This window comes from Triticum aestivum, chromosome 5D (genome assembly GCF_018294505.1).
Source record: "Triticum aestivum cultivar Chinese Spring chromosome 5D, IWGSC CS RefSeq v2.1, whole genome shotgun sequence".
NCBI classification, from domain to species: Eukaryota; Viridiplantae; Streptophyta; class Magnoliopsida; order Poales; family Poaceae; genus Triticum; species Triticum aestivum.
The window spans coordinates 482177399-482200147 of record NC_057808.1 but is presented as its reverse complement, the minus strand read 5'-3'; the positions used below and the strand labels follow the sequence as shown (position 1 = coordinate 482200147).

At 47.3% G+C, this 22749-nt stretch overlaps 1 protein-coding gene and 1 non-coding gene across 2 annotated transcripts; one reads left to right on the top strand and one right to left on the bottom strand.

The window, feature by feature from the left end:
- Positions 1 to 9392: 9392 nt before the first annotated feature.
- LOC123122984 (probable LRR receptor-like serine/threonine-protein kinase At2g16250) lies at positions 9393 to 14008 on the top strand. The gene is made up of 4 exons (XM_044543374.1): positions 9393 to 11369; positions 12272 to 12400; positions 13026 to 13048; positions 13156 to 14008. Exons 1-4 carry the CDS (start codon positions 9811 to 9813, stop codon positions 13725 to 13727), a joined length of 2283 nt encoding a protein of 760 aa, XP_044399309.1. The 5' UTR covers positions 9393 to 9810; the 3' UTR covers positions 13728 to 14008.
- A 230-nt stretch (positions 14009 to 14238) lies between these two features.
- Positions 14239 to 14310, bottom strand: TRNAQ-CUG (transfer RNA glutamine (anticodon CUG)). Its single transcript has one exon. It is a non-coding gene; the product is annotated as a tRNA-Gln (tRNA).
- Positions 14311 to 22749: the final 8439 nt, after the last annotated feature.

Genomic DNA, 22749 nt, shown 5'->3' with positions numbered 1-22749 from the left:
GGTTATTATTATATTTCCCTGTTCATGATAATCGTTTATTATCCATGCTAGAATTGTATTGATAGGAAACTCAGATACATGTGTGGATACATAGACAACACCATGTCCCTAGTAAGCCTCTAGGAGACTAGCTCGTTGATCAATAGATGGTTACAGTTTCCTGACCATGGACATTGGATGTTGTTGATAACGGGATCACATCATTAGGAGAATGATGTGATGGACGAGACCCAATCTTAAGCCTAGCACAAGATCGTGTAGTTCATTTGCTAAGAGCTTTTCTAATGTCAAGTATCATTTCCTTAGACCATGAGATTGTGCAACTCCCGGATACCGTAGGAATGCTTTGGGTGTACCAAACGTCACAACGTAACTGGGTGACTATAAAGGTGCACTACAGGTATCTCCGAAAGTGTCTGTTGGGTTGGCACGAATCGAGACTGGGATTTGTCACTCCGTGTAAACGGAGAGGTATCTCTGGGCCCACTCGGTAGGACATCATCATAATGTGCACAATGTGACCAAGGAGTTGATCATGGGATGATGTGTTACGGAACGAGTAAAGAGACTTGCCGGTAACGAGATTGAACAAGGTATCAGGATACCGACGATCGAATCTCGGGCAAGTAACATACCGATGGACAAAGGGAATTGCATACGGGATTGATTGAATCCCCGACATCGTGGTTCATCCGATGAGATCATCGTGGAACATGTGGGAGCCAACATGGGTATCCAGATCCCGCTGTTGGTTATTGACCGGAGAACGTCTCGGTCATGTCTGCATGGTTCCCGAACCCGTAGGGTCTACACGCTTAAGGTTCGATGACGCTAGGGTTATAGGGAAAGCATGTACGTGGTTACCGAATGTTGTTCGGAGTCCCGGATGAGATCCCGGACGTCACGAGGAGTTCCGGAATGGTCCGGAGGTAAAGATTTATATATGGAAAGTTGTTGTTCGGGTTCCGGGAAAAGTTCGGGTTTTTTCGGTATTGTACCGGGAAGCTTCCAGAAGATTCCGGAGGATTCCGGAGGGGTCCGGAGGTCCGGAAAATGTTCCACCACGTCCAATACAGTAGCATGGGCTGTAAGGGGGCGCCCTAGCCTTAATGGGCCAGGGGCACTAGCCCCCCCAAGGCCCATGCGCATGGGAGAGGGGAAACCCTAAGGGGGAGGGCCTCCACTTGACTTGGGAGGCACTCCTCCCCCCTTTGGCCGCCCCCCAAGCCCCATCTAGGGCTGGCCGCACCCCTTGGGGGGGAAACCCTAGATGGGGGCGCAGCCCTCCCCCTCCCCTATATATAGTTGAGGTTTGGGGCTTCCCAAGACATGAGAACATCTCTCTTTCGGCGCAGCCCTACCCCTCTCCCTCCTCCTCCTCTCCCGCGGTGCTTGGCGAAGCCCTGCGGGATTGCCACGCTCCTCCATCACCACCACGCCGTCGTGTTGCTGCTGGATGGAGTCTTCCCCAACCTCTCCCTCTCTCCTTGCTGGATCAAGGCGTGGGAGACGTCACCGGGCTGCACGTGTGTTGAACGCGGAGGCACCGTTCTTCGGTGCTTAGATCGGAATCAACCGCGATCTGAATCGCTACGAGTACGACTCCCTCATCCGCGTTCTTGCAACGCTTCCGCATCGCGATCTACAATGGTAAGTAGATGCACTCTCCTTCCCCTCGTTGCTAGATTACTCCATAGATTGATCTTGGTGATGCGTAGAAAATTTTGAATTTCTGCTACGTTACCCAACACCGAGGACACACATCATCCATGGGAGGCGGCCAGAGTGTTAGAAATATTAGCCAATTGAGGGAAAGTTTTTCCCATATTTTTAGTTGATACATATAAGAGTTTTATTTAATAAAAGAGACTTTCTCTCCCAATTTCATATAAGAAACCACAAGTTCATTACAACCATAGCACGCTAACCAATTAGCTAGCCAACTAAACCATAGTAAAACAGATGAAGCAGAAGAGGTTAAGCAAGAAGACGATGAAAACTTGAAGCTAATTGTCCACATTCATAAGCACACTCGTCCCCGAAACACATACGATAGCCTGCGCAAAAACAAACTACACTGAAACAACAATAGAAGCTAGGCGTCACCATTTCTAAGCAGATTCCAGTTCTACTCAGGCCCCATCTTCTCAAGTCAGTCTAGAGATCCATGATGTCTAGCTTCATCTTGTTGGAAATATGCCCTAGAGGCAATAATAAATGGTTATTATTATATTTCTTTGTTCATGATAATTGTCTATTGTTCATGCTATAATTGTGTTATCCGGAAATCGTAATACACGTGTGAATACATAGCCCACAACGTGTCCCTAGTAAGCCTCTAGTTGACTAGCTCGTTGATCAACAGATAGTCATGGTTTCCTGACTATGGATATTGGATGTCATTGATAACGGGATCACATCATTAGGAGAATGATGTGATGGACAAGACCCAATCCTAAGCATAGCACAAAAGATCGTGTAGTTCGTTTGCTAGAGCTTTTCCAATGTCAAGTATCATTTCCTTAGACCATGAGATCGTGCAACTCCCGGATACCGTAGGAGTGCTTTGGGTGTGCCAAACGTCACAACGTAACTGGGTGACTATAAAGGTACACTACGGGTATCTCCGAAAGTGTCTGTTGAGTTGGCACGGATCGAGACTGGGATTTGTCACTCCGTATGACGGAGAGGTATCTCTGGGCCCACTCGGTAATGCATCATCATAATGAGCTCAATGTGACTAAGGAGTTAGTCACGGGATCATGCATTACGGTACGAGTAAAGTGACTTGCCGGTAACGAGATTGGACAAGGTATTGGGATACCGACGATCGAATCTCGGGCAAGTAACGTACCGATTGACAAAGGGAATTGTATACGGGATTGATTGAATCCTCGACATCGTGGTTCATCCGATGAGATCATCGTGGAACATGTGGGAGCCAACATGGGTATCCAGATCCCGCTGTTGGTTATTGACCGCAGAGGCGTCTCGGTCATGTCTGCATGTCTCCCGAACCCGTAGGGTCTACACACTGAAGGTTCGGTGACGCTAGGGTTGTAGAGATATGAGTATGCGGAAACCCGAAAGTTGTTCGGAGTCCCGGATGAGATCCCGGACGTCACGAGGAGTTCCGGAATGGTCTGGAGGTGCAGAATTATATATAGGAAGTCCAGTTTCGGCCACCGGGAAAGTTTCGGGGGTTATCGGTATTGTACTGGGACCACCAGAAGGGTCCCGGGGGTCCACCGGGTGGGCCACCTATCCCGGAGGGCCCCATGGGCTGAAGTGGGAAGGGAACCAACCCTTAGTGGGCTGGGGCGCCCCCCTTGGGCCTCCCCCTGCGCCTAGGGTTGGAAACCCTAGGGGTGGGGGGCGCCCCACTTGGCTTGGGGGGGAAGCCACCCCCCTTCCCCCTTGGCCACCGCCCCCCTTGTAGATGGGTTCCAGGGCCGGCGCCCCCCTCCAGGGGGCCTATATATAGTGGGGGAGGGAGGGCAGCAATACCACAGCCCCTGGCGCCTCCCTCTCCCCCTGCAACACCTCTCCCTCCCGCTTGCGCTTGGCGAAGCCCTGGCGGGATCCCGCTACTTCCACCACCACGCCGTCGTGCTGTTGGATCTCAATCAACCTCTCCTTCCCCCTTGCTGGATCAAGAAGGAGGAGACGTCGCTGCTCCGTACGTGTGTTGAACGCGGAGGTGCCGTCCGTTCGGCACTCGGTCATCGGTGATTTGGATCACGGCGAGTACGACTCCATCAACCCCGTTCATTGGAACGCTTCCGCTCGCGATCTACAAGGGTATGTAGATGCACTCCTTTCCCCTCATTGCTAGTATACTCCATAGATGGATCTTGGTGATGCGTAGGAAATTTTAAAATTCTGCTACGATCCCCAACACATCTTGCACAAAATAGCTCATCTGCGACTTGATCCATAAGCTTTGCACAGCTCCGTAGTCCCGGTCTTATGTCCTCCCCCACATGCAAGTCACTCAATGTGTTAATACAAAAGGAAACCTTGTAAAGAACATCGATAGGCTCAGTTGGCCATTTTTACTCGAAGCAGGCCTGAAAGAACATGCGGTGCCCCCATGTTTGGTTTTGGTAATTGATGACAATCTCTATGGACTAATGGTTGCCTTGAGTTATATTTGAAGGATTTGTCCATAGGCATTTCTTGAAGTTCATGTGTTGGTTTCAAAGAGTTTATGTGGTGACCAAGGTGTTATTAAGGAATTATCCAAAGATTGGTCATGTGAGAGTTGAGCTTATTGCAAGCATGTCTTGGAGAAGAAGATTGTGTGATCATTCATGTATATCTTCAAGACATCATCCAAATGAAGAGAGTTGAAAAGATTCATGGTTGATCAAGACTAAGTCAAGAGTGAATCAACTTGATCAACTCACAAAGCGTAGAAGATGTACCGAGAGGGATCAAGCGATCCCATGGTGTGGTGAGCATTGTCAATTACGCTTTGTGTACTAACCCATGATCTTCGTGAGAGTTCTTTGTGGGGTTAGGTTGCGGTGTGCAAGTTCAAGTGAAGCATCATGAAGAGATCAAATGCTTGAAGCTTGTCGTCCATTGTGGTGACAATGGACTTGTGAAGATGTTGCGGTGTGCAAGTTCAAGTGAAGCATCATGAAGAGATGAAATGCTTGAAGCTTGCCGTCCATTGTGGTGACAATGGACTTGTGAAGATGTGCGGAAGAGTGGCTCACCCATAGTGGAGCATGGGGGAGCAATCAACTAGTCTTCATCGAGCCAACGCAACCAAGAAAGGTGGTCCAACTTGAGGGAGTCAAGATCGTCATCATCTAGCTCAAGTGGACCATGTGCAAGGCAAAGGTTTGCTCTTGATAGGTTTTCTATTTTACCGGTCTCATGATGGTAGTTGGGAGACCGGGTTATAGGATTGATTGCCGTACTATCAAGGGGGGCTCTCGATGAGTAGCTTGATCGTATTGTTCATAGAGAGCTCAAACCATTGCATCCTTGCATCATCTTTATTGGTTCTTGTTTGGTTCTTCTCTTTGTGAGTTTTGGAGCTTATGGTCATCTTGATGACAAGCTCGAGTTCATCGAAAACGGAGTTCATTCGCATCTTCTATGATGTTTTCGATGTTGGAGATTATGCCGGTTCTTCTCGGTCAGGGCTGTTTTGATGCTACTCGTCTTCCTCTATCCAACAAGCTTGAGTTTGCTCAATTCGGAGCTCATATGCAGAAGTTATGGCAGTTTTGGTTTCCTAGCGGTAGTACCGCGGGCCGGAGCGGTAGTACCGCTTGGGTGCTACAAGCGGTAGTACCGCTCTAGAGCGGTAGTACCGCTCCAGAGCGGTAGTACCGCTGGTAGCCCCCAGCCGTAGTACCGCTGCGGTCTCGTGCTAGTACCGCCTCGATTCGAGGGGTCTTTTTCGTGTCGGGTTTTACGGTACTAGCCACGGCAGTGGGGGCCGTTGTACCGCTCGTATGCGGTAGTACCGCCCTGCCACCGCGGTAGTACCTCTCTGGGCCCAGCGGCAGTACCGCGAGGGGGAGCGGTAGTACCGCTTATAGGGGCAAGCGGTAGTACCACTGGCCAAGCGGTAGTACTGCTCTCTGCGGGGCTGAAGTGGGGGTAACGGTTGGATTGTTCCCCCCACTATATAAGGGGGTCTTCTTCCCCATTCTACTTGATCCTTTGAGCTCGTGTTCTCCCCCCATTGTTGACCTTCTTCGAGCTTGCTAACTCTCAATCCCTCCATGGATTCTTGCTAGTTTTTGAGGGAAAAGAGAGAGGAGATCTAGATCCACATTTCCACCAATCACTTTCTCTTCTATGTGAGGGGAACCCCTTGGATCTAGATCTTGGAGTTCTTGGTGTTCTCCTTCTTGTTCTTCCTCTCATTTTCATCCCTAGCATTAGTTGCTTCGGTGGGATTTGAGAGAGAAGGACTTGGGCACTCCGTGTGCCCTTGCCATTGCATTTGGTGCATCGGTTTGAGTTCTCGACGGTGATACGTGGAAGTTACAAGTTGAGAAGCTTATTACTCTTGGGTGCTTGGTACCCTTGAACTTGTTCCTCTTGGGTGCTTGGGCGCCCTAGACGGTTGGTGGTGTTCGGAGCTCAATCATTGTGGTGTAAAGCTCTGGGCAAGCGTCGGGGTCTTCAATTAGGTTGTGGAGATCGCCCCGAGCAATTTGACGGGTTCCGGTGACCGCCCCCAAGGGTTGCCAAAGTGTACGGGTTCGGTGACCGCCCCCAAGGGTTGCCGTTTTTACGGGTTCGGTGACCGCCCTCAAGGGTCCCTTAGTGGAATCACGGCATCTTGCATTGTGCGAGGGCGTGAGGAGATTACGGTGGCCCTAGTGGCTTCTTGGGGAGCATTGTGCCTCCACACCGCTTCAAACGGAGATTATCATCCGCAAGGGTGTGAACTTCGGGATACATCGTCGTCTGCGCGTGCCTCGGTTATCTCTTACCCGAGCCCTTTACTTATGCACTTTACTTTGTGATAGCCATATTGTTTCTTGTCATGTATCTTGCTATCACCTAGTTGTTTATCTTGCTTAGCATAAGTTGTTGGTGCACATAGGTGAGCCTAGTTGTTGTAGGTTTTGTGCTTGACAAATTAACCGCTAGGTTTATTCCGCATTTGTTCAAGCCTAAACCGTAATTATTTTAAAGCGCCTATTCACCCCCCTCTAGGCGACATCCACGATCTTTCAAGGCCATATTGTGAGCTTTCGAGATGCTCCACAACACAACTACAAGCCCAATAGTATATATATTTTTTCTTGTCGCCAATGTTTTTAACCACCTAAAGCATGTTTCATCTTATGGAAAGTGGCATTCAATCCCCAAAGGGTAACTAATCACATTCCAAATATATCTTGCAAGGGGACATTCGGAAAAAAGATGATTAATGGACCCATGCTTCACGCGAAAATAAATAGTCTGGTTCACAACAACCTCCCCTCTTGAGTAAGACATCTCTAGTCAGGATGCTTTTTTTAATCACCAACTAGATGAAAGTTTGCCTCTAAGTGGATTTTCCACTCTCGGGAGAAATTTATAAGGCACCACACCACTAGTTTGCATTGCAGCATAAAAGGATTTAATGCTGAAATTCCCAGAACTAGTAAGTAACCAAGACATTATATGTTATATATCACTAAGGTTGAAAATAAACACACATTAGTTGCAGCTTGGTCCAAAGCCCCGCTTTCTCCCCTACCAAGGTTCTCAAAAAAGTCAAGGTAGAAAGGTTACTATCAAGAGTGGCACTAACAGTAATATGATGTCGGAAATTAGGTATAGTCTTGGGAAAACTTGATATAGTGTATCATTGCATAACCATGTGTCTTCTCAAAACCTTGTCTTCTCACCATTACCGACTCATAATCTACAACAGGAAAGAAAGAGATCATTTACTTTCAGCATCCGCTACCAAAAGTGAGAATCTCCCTCTCTATGTTGTACCTTTCCCCGAGCCCCCCCCCCCAAGATATTTTTCTCTAATCATATCATGAAAAAGGCTAAGTTCATTAAACAACTTCCACGAACACTTGGATGAAAAATGGCAGCATTTATTAATTCCAGATCAAGCAACCCTAATTCCCTAAACCACCCGATCTTTAGGAAGGCAAACCACATGCCAAGAGACCAAGTGGTATTTTGTCTTGTTTTTGCCCCCCTCTAGAGAAACCTAGCTCTAAGTCTACCACAAGCCAACAACCAAGTGGCATTTTCTCTTATTTTTCTCCCCGCTCCCGAGGAACCTCCATCTCGGTCCATCATATTTCTCCTTGATCCCTTTGAAGAGATAATAGAAATACATCATATAGAGAGACACAAACAAGATAGAGAAGACTTATTTAAAATAGTCTTCCCCTGAAGCCCCCAATGTTAAGGTTTTTACCAAGCCAACATCCTATCCTTTTCTCAATCTTCCCAGCAAATGGACCTAGTCACTATTTTTAAGTCTCTTCTCACCCACTGGAATCCCAAAATACTTCATAGCAAGCTACCACTGCCATAGGTGAACCTTTATTCAAAAGAGACTAGTTCTTTCTTTAGCGTGCCTTGTGCAAAATACTTTACTCTTGTGGTAGTTAGTTTTCAAGCATGACATCTCCTCAAAGAGACATAGCATGAATTTCATGTTAGTGGCTTGCTCAAAACCATCTTGCATAGGAAGGATTGTGTCATGTGCATATTGAAATATGGCAACATCTCCTTTCGTTAAATGTTTGGTCAGCCTAGTGACAAGACCTTGATTAACAACCTTGCCCACTAAAAATGTTAAGTACATCTACAACTAGGTCAAAAAGTAAGAGGGCAGTGGGTCTTCTTGTCTCAAACCCTGATGGGTATTTAAGTATAACCCAATTTCCCCATTCACTTTGACCCTCATCCCTCCTGAGAGATAATGGTCATGATTTCATTTGTGAAAAAACAGTTTCATTTCCAAAGTTTGATTTTGTTAAAGGCCTTTTCAAAGTCAATTTTGAAATGAACACTAGAGAGTTTTTTCCTATTCAATTCATTAACTGCCTCATGGAGTACCAAAACACCCTCCAATATGCATCTCCCTTAAAGTAAGGCAGTCTGAGGCCCCGATCACCCCATCGATAACAACAATAAGCCTATTGACGGGCGCCGGCAGGGAGAAGCTTCTGCGCGGGACGAATGCATGCAACCGTCGCGCCGGCAGCAGGAACGGACGCCGAAGGGGATTGGCGCCTGCTGCCTTCGCGTTGGCAGGGACGAGCGCCTGCACGCGACACGTGTCAATGGGAACGGGCGTCGACATGGATGGGCACCAGCAAGGACGAGCGGCAAGAGAGACGGAAGCGAGATGCGGTGCGTGCGTGGGTGGGTGGGCCAGTGGAGAGAAAAAGCAAGAGAGAGAAGTGGGTCTATGATAGATAGGCTATGCCTCGCATGTAGCAGACATAGATGGACGAAGGGGACACAGAAAGCATCCGCTTTGTGTCTGCCTCCGCTCCAAATGTGACCCAAATTTGTGTCGAAAATGGATCCAAACGGACACAAAATAGATAGTAAATGAGAATGGGTCTGTGCGTTGAGCAGTGTTTTTTTTATTTGCACGGACACAAATGACACGAGTTGATTAAATAGGTCGCTGCGTTGGAGTTGCTCTAAGACTTGAAGGAGCAAGATTGTGCATCATGATTCATGAGTTCAATCGATGCGCTAGCACGTTTATTCGATATGACACCACCATGATCGTCTTGGATGCACGCATCTGGAATAGAAAATGAAATCGGTGAGGAACCCATTCCATCGTGTTTTCTTTTGCCTCCCGGAGATTCGAAAATGACGGCAACCTAAATCGTCTTTTTATTACTTTTCAAAAGATACCACTACAGGTGGGAACATTCCTTCACACGCGGCCGAGACGGGGCCCCACAGGTCAGCGCCACGAACGCGCACGTACGCTCGCGGCAAATGATGAGCTCTCGGTCCAATCAGACTCCACCACCTCCCCTCCCGCGCCGCCACCACCACCCGCTGGTGGAAGGAACCTCTGGTGGGGCCCGCATGGAAGTGAGCGACGGCCCTCCCCCACTTCGCCTTGGCGTCTCCCCGTGCTCCCCGTGGTCAACTCGCTGCTTCCCCAGACGCTGACCGGCGAGGAAATAGGCGGAGGCCGGGCCACCCAAAGCGCCGAACACCTTGCGCGCACCACTTCCTCCGCCATGGGCGCGCCATGACACACCACCTCCCGTAGCCACCGCTGCCGCACACACCCCCACCCCACCCCACTCTGCTCCGCTCCGCTCCGCCACCTCCTCCCCCATGCTTCCGCGCAGCGCCCTCCTCCGCCTGCTGCTGCTGCTGCTCGCGCCGCTGCTGCTGCCGCTCGCCCGGGGCCAGCCGCAGCCGACGCTCGTGCGGCAGGACCTCGCGGCGCTCCACGGGCTGCGCGCGTCCCTGGGCCTGCGCGCGCGGGACTGGCCCGCCAAGGCCGACCCCTGCGCCGCCTGGGCCGGCGTCGCCTGCCGCGCCGGCCGCGTCGCGGTGGTCCGGCTCGGCGGGCTCCGCCGCACCCGCCTGGGGGAACGCAGCGCCGCCTTCGCCGTCGACGCGCTGCGCGGGCTCGCGGCCCTCGAGGAGTTCAACGCCTCCGGGTTCCCGCTCCCCGGCCGGATCCCGGCCTGGTTCGGCCGCGGCCTCCCGCCGTCGCTCGCCGTCCTGGACATCAGCTCCGCCGGCGTCGATGGCGAGCTGCCCCTCTACCTCGGCATGTCCGGGAACCTGACCACCCTCGTTCTCGCTGGTAACAGCCTCTCCGGCCGGATTCCGGCGTCGGTTTTCTCCAGTAAGGCTCTCCGGACCCTTGACCTTTCCAACAACAATCTCACCGGGGAGCTTCCCGACGTGTCTGCCTCCGCCGGTGACGGAGCCGGAGCTCTGTTTAACGCCTCGGGGAATTCACTTTATGGTGCGATTGGCGATGGCCTGGTGTCCCTCAAGAAGAGGTTTCAGGTGGTCGATGTGTCGAGCAATTACTTTGGCCAAGCGGCCACCACTGGATTTCAGAATGGCTCTGAGGGAACAGTCCACATCGAGATGAATTGCTTGCCAGGCGTACCAGGCCAGCGCAGCCCTGGTGATTGCGAGGATTTCTTTAAGAGGAATGGATTGCCATTGCCAGAACCACAACAAGCATCACCATCACCGGGCAAGAAAGGCGTCAGGTGGAAACATGTACTAGCTGGAGTTCTTGGAGCTGCAGCTATCGTGGTTGTCCTTTCACTTGCAGCACTGGTGTTTTGCTTGGTGAGGAGGGGGAGAAGGAGGCCTAGAGGAAGAGGGCTGGAGCAGAACGACGACGGCATCCGCTCTGGTCGCAAGAGCAGCAGTGTGAATCCGATGGTGATGTCACCATCCCGGGCAGCTAACAGTCCACCCAAGGGTTTGCCTGTCGTCGTGGATGAGCTCACCTATGAGCAGTTGCACCATGTCACTGGAGGCTTTGGAGATGATAACCTTGTCAAGCATGGGCGCTCCGGGGACATCTATCGTGGTGCCTTAGAGAGTGGCTTAAATGTTGTCATAAAAAAGGTCGACATGAAGAGCAGTAAGAAGAACATAGTGGAATTAAGCTTTCTTGTCAAAAAATCCCATGCCAGGATTGTTCCATTGCTGGGGCATTTGGTCAAGGATGACGAGGAATTGCTAGTGTACAAGTACATGTCAAAGGGAGATTTGACAACTGCACTGCACAGGAAGCCAGCGGATGCTGAAGTGGGGTTATCTTCATTGGATTGGATAACAAGACTGAAGGTTGCAATTGGTGTAGCTGAGGCCCTGTGCTTCCTTCATGATGAATGTAGTCCACCATTGGTTCACAGGTATGGTTATGGATGCCAGGCACTACTTTTTGGAGTATGGCAGTTTTTGAAAAAAATTATTGTATAAAACATCTCATAGCTGTGGTAAGCTACTTTCAGCATTAACATCATGATTAGAATGTGGAAAGTTCAGATTCTATGCAGTTCAATAAATCATGGCATTTTAATGAAGAAGTTTTACTAGAGATCACAAGTGAGACAGTGACAGAAGGAAAATAATATTGCCCATGTAGGCCTCTAAAAATGGTTGTAGTTGCACATCTCACTCAATGCATGCCCAAAAACCATTTCTGGAAGAAAATAATATGTATAATCATTTTGTCGACCAACATTTAGAAGTGAGGACACCAGATGCCATGCTTAATATATAGTAAATATTATCTTATATATTTCCTAGATGCATTGGCTTCATATCAATGGTATTAATTCTAACATGCTTTGGAATTTTCTAGACATTTTTGTTTAGGATTTTACTAAGGGAACTAGCAGGTGCTCTGCTTTTGTATTAAGAAGACGGGAAAACAAAAAGTTACAAGGCTTACGTCCAATAAAAAAACTGCAACAAAAGAAAGAAAATACTCCAAAATGCAACACTAGCTTTGGGCTGAACAACAGCCTACATGCATATGGTTTCTTTACATGTGCAAATGCATTGGAAAAAACAAGGAATAATTATAAGCAGCATGCAGTAAAGTTGATTAAATCATTTATTTGTTTTGTGCTTGACTAAGCCTTGTGTTGCGTCCCTCTGTCATGGTGTTATAATTGCCATTATTTGACCATCCCAATCTGAGTTGATGCGGGTTGCTCAATTTCTTCGATTTTGTTTTTGATATGATTTTTTAATATTTTCAGTCAGTACTTGTTCTTATTCATTTGTGATCACGTCATGATATTTGTAGAGATATCCAAGCAAGCAGTGTTCTTCTTGATGACAAATTTGAAGTGTGCCTTGGAAGTTTGAGTGAAATTTGCCTTCAACCAAGTGATGGCAGCAGGAGTTTCTTCTCTAGGATGTTGAGATCATCAAAGTAAGACCTCTATGTCATCTTCTACTATAGTTAGCATGCTACTCTTAAAAGAAACTCTAGTGGCCTAAATGGTTATACTGTTGTAGTATGAGTATCTCATCAGCATTTTTTTTTTCACGAACATCACTTTCAACCGAGAGTAAAAGTAATGACCTATTTAGTTGCTCACTACAGTTTATCCTTAGTTTAATGCTCAAAATAAAGCTTATGAACTGGGGACGACTACTGTATTTTGTTTCTACAAGAATGTGTTACTGCACACTCAACTAGACTATTTATCGTACATATTGGTGGTTCCTCATCCCTGTTACATCGAAAACAAATTACTTGTTAAGAGCTGTTCGGTATATCCTATCGAACAGTTTGCATCAAGATAGTGACCAGTACAAGTCAACGCTATTGAGTAAATATGATGACAAATGGCTGTTTTTTCCAGTTAGTGTAACATATCACTGTAATTTACACCTTGTCTCTGAGGTAATGCCGTAATGAAACTTCCACATCATCTCCCAAACACAAGATGGATCGTCCACATTTTTTTTTGAAAACTTGATGTTTGTCCAAGTATATAAAATATCAGGGCTCTTTGGCTGACATCTGTATCTGTCTCTCTTTTTTATGGCAGGTCTCTCGACAAGAACATGTCAGGTGTGTAAAGCTTCTTCATAACTCTCTTTTCCAGTAGTTTTATACTGTACAGCATGTGGATAATAATTCTGATGAGCAAAATTTTATGCATGTTCTTCACCTAACAGGTCCACCTGCTAGCCGCACATATGATGTTTACTGCTTTGGAAAGGTGCTACTTGAGCTAATCACCGGGAAATTTGGTGTGAGTGGCTCAAACGACACCGACTCAGAGGAGTGGTTGGCAAGCACTTTAGATTACATTGAAACCCATGACAAGGAGAGTGTCACAAATATTGTAGACCCTTCACTTGTTGTGGACGAAGACCACCTAGAAGAAGTATGGGCAGTCTCCATTGTCGCGAAGACATGCCTGAATCCAAAGCCCTCCAGGCGGCCTCTCGCTCGGTACATCTTGAAAGCGCTGGAGAACCCGCTAGGGGTGGTGCGGGAAGAGCTCTTCTCGAGCCCCAGTTCAGCTCGGCTCACAAGTACCTCATCCCGAAGCTCTTGGCGTTCTGCTTTCCATGGGCACTCGTACCAGTACTCCGAGGTGCAAACATCAGGGAAAGTACTTACCTGTAGGCAGTCAGCAAAATCCGAAGGAAGCGACGAGGAGGAAAATTCCTTCTCCTTCAAGAAGGCTTCACGGGATATGCTCCCGGATCCAGTAGAGCTGGAAGACAGAGCTGTTGTGTAGGATCACCATAGATTAGCTATACCTTACATGAGCCGAGACTTTTTGCTGTTGTTAATCTCAGATGCGTATAATCCATCATCTGATGTGCATATTTTGTTGTCCTAGTAGGTGAAAAAACTGTGTATACAAGGAGTAGACTTTCTTTATCTCCCACCCCTTTCAGTGAGACAGTTTTCTGTAACTTATACTGAGAATAAAAACCTGTAATCTGAACTGGGAATAAACGGCGCTGCAAGTGGCCGGTAGTTTTGGTAAGCATACCTACTTGCCATTTTTTTTTCCTTGCGATGTACTTGCCATTCTGGATTTCTGTGTTACAATTTTTTACATGTTCAGCATGGGTAGTAACTACAGGAGAGTTGATATCTAGCGGGGAGCTGATATTGAGCTAAAAATTGGCCATCTTGAATTGCATCTCTGACTGTACGCAAAAAAGAAGAGAGAAAAATGAAAAAGAACAAGGTGGGTTCATTGTATGCGAAAGAAAGAAAGAAAGAGGAACAAAAAATTAAGGTCCCACCGAGACTTGAACTCGGGTTACTGGATTCAGAGTCCAGTGTCCTAACCACTAGACCATGGGACCAAGTTGATGACATTTCCGCACAAGCCTTCTTATTCCCGTGCATCAGTGACCGATTTCCAGCAACAGGGCGCGCTTCTGTTACAAGCTCATATCGATGTAGAATCACATCAAACTGCTACAGCAGCAAACGTAACTCGACCCAGGAAAGGAGAACGTCGGCAAGAATAAATAAATAAATCAATCAAATGCAGCAGCATCAATCCCAGACGACCACGAAAACCTAATTGAAAGATCTTAAGCTTCTTCCTCACGCTGCATTCATTACTTTTTTGTCGGTCGACGTGGTGCCTTCTAGTGGTGGTTCATTCGGGAACGACTACAATAGAAGATGATGTACAGGTGCAAAAATAGAAAAATGCAATCTGAGCCGTCAGATTACAGACCGATGGTACAGATTCTGAAGGAGGGGTCTGTTCCCACTTATTGTACATTTTATGGAACACCCCCTAGTTCTAGTTAGATATAAACATGACATTTGCAGTAACAACCTCAAGCTTTTCATCCGTTTCCAAATCTTCACAGCGTTGCATGTCTTTGTGTACATGAGAAAGTGGACCATCCGAAACAGAATAGAACACAAAAGATGATTTACATTAGTCCAGACTCAGTAAACACCTTATGACACTTGTATGTCTTGTAGCTTGATCTTCACAACCAAGCATTAGAAGTTTAACAGAATTATCATAATGAAAAGTAAATAAGATGACCATAGATCTGGATAAATAGGGAATAGCCCAGCAATTAAACAAGAAAAATAATGTTTTCCTTTGTAAAAATTATGCATATTAAATTAAAGCCAACATTAACTTTATCTGGCAATACACACCCACATCTGAATATAATGGTGAAAATGGATTTCAGCAAGGTATTCCATTTTCTGGGTCCTCTCTGATCCACATGCATGCATATCAAATGTTACATAACATGAGAGCGTCATTTTAGTACATGACCGGGAAGCATTGCAACTAAAATTGCATCAGTTTTACTATCTTCATGGTACATAGAGAACATGTCAGTTGACCTTTGCCTCTAGCTCAAGTTCTTCTTGCTCATCTTGTTTCATCTGAAGGGAGAGATCACACCAAACAAGTATGACTCAGCAGCACGAGTCTGTGCGGCTGTATGCATAGGCTTACTAAATAAATTAAAATTATATTGCAGACAAATTAGTTTCGCTCACGTGGTTGGTAAGCAAGGGAGCCTTTGCTAAATGCTTCTTCTCTCCCTTTGTACTCCTGATTCTTCCGGTTGTCTCATCAATCTGCAAACACATTTCTGTGGTTTACATCACATGGCAAGAAATTAGAAATGATGCTCTTTGGTGGACTAAACAGTTGTAAGTGATAAAATACAACATGTTGTAAAAGCATAGCTTTTGTATTTTAAGCACTGGAATATCATATTTAGGTAACTAGCATGAAAGTTAAGTAAAATTGCCAGAATTGAAGAACTGAAACAGTGAACAAAGTACTGCACCCTTGCAAGTGAAATACCAACATTGGTTGTGTACAGACCCAAAAGAATTGCTTGCAGTAGTGGCATAGTGCTTACTTCGTATTTATACTACAAATTTCTAGACTTGAATAATAGCTCGTGTCCTAATCGTGTAGGTGTTCAACAATTAAGAATGGAACTGAAGTTCGTTTGCTTTTCTAAACTCGTACATGATGAAAAGGAACAACTCACCACAAATGATAGAAACTCTGTTAAAATGCTGCAGCACAAAGACGTATGTCAGGCTAGAGAAAAGAAAAAGGAGTACCATCTGGCAAAATATATTCACAGCAAGGACGAATCTCTTGTATAATTGGAAAAGTGAAAGTGCAATTTTATGGTGCTGCAAGTTACAACTTCTGATTGTTTAAGTATCAAAGTTCAGTTGACTCCCAAGCAATCAGAAAAGCATGATTCATGAATGCTCATATAGAATAAGAAAACTGCAACAGAGTTTTCATTTAAAGGCAAGTGACACATGTGATAAGTGTGTATAATGTCCTATCAAACATGAATAAATTCAGGGACTTAAACATGGACAGATATAAGAAATTATGTTAGATCAAAATTCAGCTGTGTGGGTACCTCGTTAGAGAATGATTGGTTCTTTTCCGGTGTACTGAAATCATCAATGAGAAGCACTGGGAAATCAATCGCTGCAAATGAGGTAGCAGCTCCGACATTTATATTTTGAACACCATTTGACCGACACCATGGCTACAAACGGATTTTAGCAAACAACATCAAACGAGGGATGTACAAAAAGTATTATGAAGAAATTTGAACATCGCTGAACTACGATGCCAATCAAAGACGAAATCCTCAGTCGGACAATAGCATAGACACAGAAAACTACAAGTAAACAAAGTAACAGTTCCAGTGCATCATTCCTTTGTTAACCACCTGTTCTGAACTCCTAAAATGAACTAATCACATGGAACAGTCCAGTGCAACCCATTTTGCTGCCTACTACACAGCACCTCCAAATGTGGAATGCAATGTCACCACAGTCTCTGTAACTTCACTATCATTAACACGTTTCCTAATCAATGTAACCAAAGCATTGAGAGATTAAAGATCTCCAAGCTAATAAATGGCATCAGGTTTGACTTCAGGTTCATATTAGCATCTTCCCTGTCAACATATTGATAAAATAATTACGCACAACAAAGAAAATCACTGTATCACCTCATCGGCACTACAGGAAAGCAGCGAGGTACCAACCTTGCAGCTTGGCTGCTGGCAGGGTGGGCTCCTCCTTGTTGCAGATGTGACAGAAGCGGGCTTCAAGAAGGCCGTGTGGTGCATCCTCGGCAGCTACGCGGGCGGGGCACCCGCACCCCCTGGGTGCAGTAGCCCATGGCGGCGGGGGTGCCCGTTAGGAGGAGACAGACGACCTGGAAACCATAGGGAGAAGGGACGCGCGCGGAGCGGAGTACGTCCTCATAGAAGGCGGCGACGTGGTGCACGTCGATGGTCTCCGGCAAGATGTAGTCAAGCACCTCCCGTCGGCGTAGCCCTCAAGCTCTGCACCGGATCCGGATTGCCGCCGCCACCGTCAGGCAAAGCGATAGAGAGATGGGCGGGGACTCTCGTTGGAAAGAGGAGGACGTCGCGAGGAAAATTATACATAAAAGAGGGGTCTTTCTGCACAGATTGGTCCACCATAACTTGCACCATCGATTTTCAACCCGAGGGCCCAGAATGTTTTTTCTATTTTTGCACCCTAGGCTCAGCTTTTATCCTAGTCGCTCCCGGTTCATTCTCTCTTGCACTTTTGCTCGACGGCAAGTTGAGGACGTCCAATTATGCGCCATGGCACTGTTGGTTGTTCTATTTTTGTGTTGTCTTATCTTGTTGTGACCAGCCTTCTAAGAGTTTTTTTGTCACACACCTTATAAAGCTAATCGTGTGCGAATATCATTAGGAACAGTGAACCTACCGAAAAAGACTCATGCCCCGTTTTATATATAAAGCAACGACCAATCATCATACAACTCAACACACCCCACTCGGCACTATAAGGCCCCTCCCAATGCTCCACCTTGTACAGGTGCTAAGGTTGATGGAGAACGGAGCATGAAAATGAAAAAATTTCCTACGAACACCCATGATCTATTTAGGAGAAGCATAGCAACAAGAGGGGAGAGTGTGCCTATGTACCCTCATAGACTGTTAAGGGAAAGCGTATATCACGTGGTTGATGTAGTCGTACTCGTCACGATTGAGGGAGTCCTGGATTACGGGGTCCTCGGGCGTCCGGGCTATGCGACATTGGCCGGACTTATGGGCCGTGAAGATACAAGATAGAAGGCTCTTTCCCGCGTCCGGATGGGACCCTCCTTGGCGTGGAAGGCAAGCTTGGCGTGCTGATATGAAGATTCCTTTCTCTGTAAACCGACTCTGTACAACCCTAGCCCTCTCCGGTGTCTATATAAACCAGAGGGTTTTAGTCCGTAGGGGCAATCATAATCATACATGCTAGACATATAGGGTTTAGCCGTTACGATCTCGAGGTAGATCAACTCTTGTAACCCATATACTCATCAAAGTCAATCAAGCAGGAAGTAGGTATTACCTCCATCAAGAGGGCCCGAACCTGGGTAAACATCGTGTCCCCTGTCTCCTGTTACCTTCGATCCTTAGACGCATAGTTCGGGACCCCCTACCCGAGATCTACCGGTTTTGACACCAACATTGGTGCTTTCATTGAGAGTTCCACTGTGCCGTCATCGAAAGGCTCGATGGTTCCATCGATCATCTACAACAATGCTGCCGGGAACGAGATTTTTCTCCTCGGTCAGATCTTCGTATTTGGCGGCTTCGCACTGCGAGCCAACTCGGTTGGCCACCTGGAGCAGATCGACAGCTACGCCCCTAGTCACCAGATCGGTTTTGGAAATCTGAACTATGACGCCGATATTCGAGGAGACTTGATCTTCCAAGGGTTCGCGGCTCCAACCACCGCTCCGACCTTAGATCCGGAGCGCATCACCAGGTCCGAAGACGGGAGACTAGAGCCCGCCGGACTCTCTGCGGCTGCAAAACTCAACACGGGAGAACCGAAGGGAATAGTGTCACCAGCACTCATCATAAAGCCGTACTCTTTTCCGAACACTAGCCCTGGATCCTCGCAGCCCGCGTCATGCGGGCTCGGCCAGGGAACTTCGGTCCCTGCCCAAACCTCGCTCTTAAACGAGGCTCTGGACCTAATGCGGTCCCTCGCCATCACAGAGGAACCGCTTCCGAATTGCGCCCAACCCGGACTAGGGACTGGACATAGGGAACTTTACTTCCCACCCACCACCCACTTTATAGCCACTGTCGAGGATCTAACCGACATGCTCGACTACCCCTCCGAAGACATCGATGGTATGGACGACGATGCCGGAGAGGAGCAGGCCCAAAAGCCATCGTTCACCGGACGCTGGACGGCCACTTCCTCGTACGACGTGTACATGGTGGACACACCTAAAGAAGGCGATGTCAATGAGGAGATGGACCTAGTTGAGGATGAACCTCCTGAGATACCACCGAAGCGTCGACGTCAGCGGCGCCGCTCTAAATCGCGTCGCAAAAAAGACAACAATACCGGCACCAGAGATAATGATACTCCGGAGAACGCCGAAGACCAAGAAGACCCCATCGAACCAACATCCGAACAGGATGATCGGGAGGACGGGCAAGTTGGCCCTGACGAGCAAGCAGGGAATGAAGACTCGGAGGATAGTAACTATCTACCACTCTCCAAGGACGACGTGAGCCTTGGCGACGAAGATTTTATCATGCCAGAGGAACCCCTCGAACAAGAGCGCTTTAAGCGCCGGCTAATAGCCACGACAAGAAGCCTAAAAAAGAAGCAGCAGCAGCTTCAAGCTGACCAAGATCTGCTCAACGACAGATGGACTAATGTCCTGGCAGCCGAAGAATACGGCCTCAAACGACCAACAAAGAGTTACCCGAAGCGTAAGCTGCTACCCCAATTTGACGATGAGGCGCTGGAGCCCATACCACCCGCGCGTAACGCGGCTGACAGACCTGACCGACCACCACGTTGCCGGGACAGAACGACATCTCAAGCCGAACACCAGCCCGCGCCACCTCGCCGTAAAAGCAGAGAAACAATAGCTCGGGGATACACATATGACCTACGACAAGACCTGGAAAATAGAGCAGGTCAGACAAGATCGATCTACGGATCACGGGGGCGTGCCCCAGTGCGTGAGGACGGTTATCTAGCCTGGCGCGACAAGAACAACCACGTGCAGGCCGAAAACTGCAGACGGACTCCATCTGAACTGCGTCATGACATGGCCCGATATAGAGGCGCCGCACACCCCCTATGCTTCACCTATGAGGTAATGGAGCACGAATTCCCAGAAAGGTTTAAACCCGTGAATATTGAATCATACGATGGAACAACAGATCATGCAGTATGGATTGAGGACTTCCTTCTCCATATTCACATGGCCCATAGTGATGATCTTCATGCCATCAAATACCTCCCATTAAAATTAAAGGGACCAGCTCGGCACTTGTCGTGGTTTTGTCACGGCAGATGTCCTAGCGTAAGGACTTAGTCGTGGAGCCATCGCAACGTAGTTAGCTTAAAGGGGTTAAAGCGGGACAAAGGACACAAGGAATTTATACTGGTTCGGCCCCTTACGGTGAAGGTAAAAGCCTAATCCAGTTGTGGTGGAATTGCTAGGGTTTCGATGACCAGGGAGCAAATACGCTTTGCCTGGCTCTCGATCTGTTGTTTCTTGTTCTTGAACCGTCGCCGGGTCGTCCCTTTATATACACAGGTTGACGCCCGGCGGTTTACAGAATCCCAGCTGGCTCATAAACGTGTCCGACTCAGTTTCTACCCTTTCCATCTTACAACACAAGTTACATCATATGGCGGTTTATGTTTACGGGCCCTAATCCGCCTTTGGGCCCTGGGCCTTTGTGTTAGATCTCCTCCGTAAAGCGCCATACTCCTTGTCTTCATGGGCTTCAATATGAATAACTCATTATGGGTATAACCCGGCCCCTCCTGGGCGGTTTATAGTCAGTAGTTATATCCCCAACATTAGGCCCCAGATTGATTTGAACCTATTCATGTCAATCTTCAATACTTAGGAAAATTCCTCCTTCAGCACCTTCGCGTAAACCTTGTAATCCGCCATGACGTCATCTTCCAAGATTATAGTAAACCGCCATGACATCATCTGTTTATTAAAAAACCGTATATACCTCACCTTTATTAATGAGCCTCCGAAATAGAGGCGACAGCTCTGTCATATATCCATTTTTTGGGCTCCTCGATTCTCACACCTGTCGCTTATCCCTTTGCCTTATAAATAAGGCCGAGGGCCCCTTTTCATTTTACCCTCCGTGCCTCTTCACTTCGTCTCCTTCCTTGCGTCGACCAAATGCTCGAGCTCAGCCGCCGCTGCCAAGTTTTGTCTTCGACCTCGACTCCGGCCGCTGCATCACCCTGAGCTTACCAGAAAATCGCGGCGCCTCTCCGCTGCCCCCGTGACATCGGTAAGAATTCTTTCCTTCCACCCTAGATCTGTCATTAGGGTTTCTGTACCCATCGGTGTTCATCAGTGCTCGTCGGTGTTCGTCATTGTTCATCTCTGCGCAATAGTTCTTGATTTAAACTTTGATGTTTATCCAGTATAGAGATAGCCATGATCCTTCCTTTCCATTAATGCATCTCATTTAAGTAGAAAATCCCATCTGGATCCTTCAACTGTTCAAGTGACAGAACATTTCACCCTGAATATTTTCCATTTTCTGACACACGGTAGATCCAGATTTGTAATGCCAATTTGTGAAACTTGTTTTTCCATCCTTCCATACCAATGTAGGCGGTTTAACTTTTAGAAAATGATAATCCGCCAGGTACCATTAGTCCCCTCTTAAACCGCCAATCGCTTGTCATTATAACTCTGGTAACATCAATTTCTGGTTTAACAATCTCGCATGTTTGAATAACTTCTGTCTCTTAACCTGTAACACTTTATGCTTCGTAATTATGAATCTTAAACCGGCACAAACCTTCCTTCAGGTTGTTATTCAAATGGCCAAGTCTTTTTATGCGTGCAACTGGGTTCCTTCCCGAGTTACTGAAGAACAACTGAATGGATGGGCCGCAACTGGCGCTTTAGCAAAAAAGGAAGTCATCCACTGGAGAGCACCTGGTCCAAAAAATCTTCCTGAGCCCAAGGATGGAGAAGCGATTGTGTTTGTTGATCATCTGGGACGAGGGTTTAGCCCTCCCGGATCAAATTTTTTTTGTGATGTGCTTGCTAGCTTCCAACTCCGCCCTCAAGATATTGGGCCTAACTCTGTGTCCAATATTTGTAACTTTCAAGTGTTTTGCGAAGCTTATCTGCAAGAAGAACCCACTGTTGAACTGTTCAGGGATTTCTTCTATTTGAACCGCCGTACTGAATTTACAGATGGGCCCAATACTGAACTTGGCGGGGTTTCAATTCAGAAGAGAAAAGATGTCAGTTTCCCTCATGCTAAGCATCATAGTCACCCCAAAGACTAGAATCAGACTTGGTTCTATTGCCGAGATACATCTCCAGCTGAAGAAAATCAGACTTGGTTCTATTGCCGAGATACATCTCCAGCTGAAGATTATCATGCTCACCGGCTTACCAGTACTCATTCGTTTCCCCAACGACTTAGCGCAAAAGAATGAGCCAAATATGCACCACAGCTTTCGAAGCTCCGAGCCTTTATGGCCAATGGTTTAACAGTCGTCGACTTTGTCCGTTGCTGGGTTTCTTGGAGTATCTTGCCTTTAAGCCGTCGCCCCGGTTTAATGTGTGAGTACACAGGGGACTTAAAAGAGCCTCAACGCCATATTGACATCCAGCTATCTGATGCTGAAGTTACTGAGGCTGTTAAGAAGATGTTGGATGAACCGGTGGCCGAATGCAG

Bases quoted from the DNA above. Each gene is read 5' to 3' on its own strand.
- LOC123122984 (XM_044543374.1), top strand. From the start codon at position 9,811: ATGCTTCCGCGCAGCGCCCTCCTCCGCCTGCTGCTGCTGCTGCTCGCG. The intron at 12,401-13,025 runs GTAAGACCTCTA...TTTTTATGGCAG, and splicing joins AGGATGTTGAGATCATCAAA to GTCTCTCGACAAGAACATGT. The intron at 13,049-13,155 runs GTGTGTAAAGCT...TTCACCTAACAG, and splicing joins TCTCGACAAGAACATGTCAG to GTCCACCTGCTAGCCGCACA.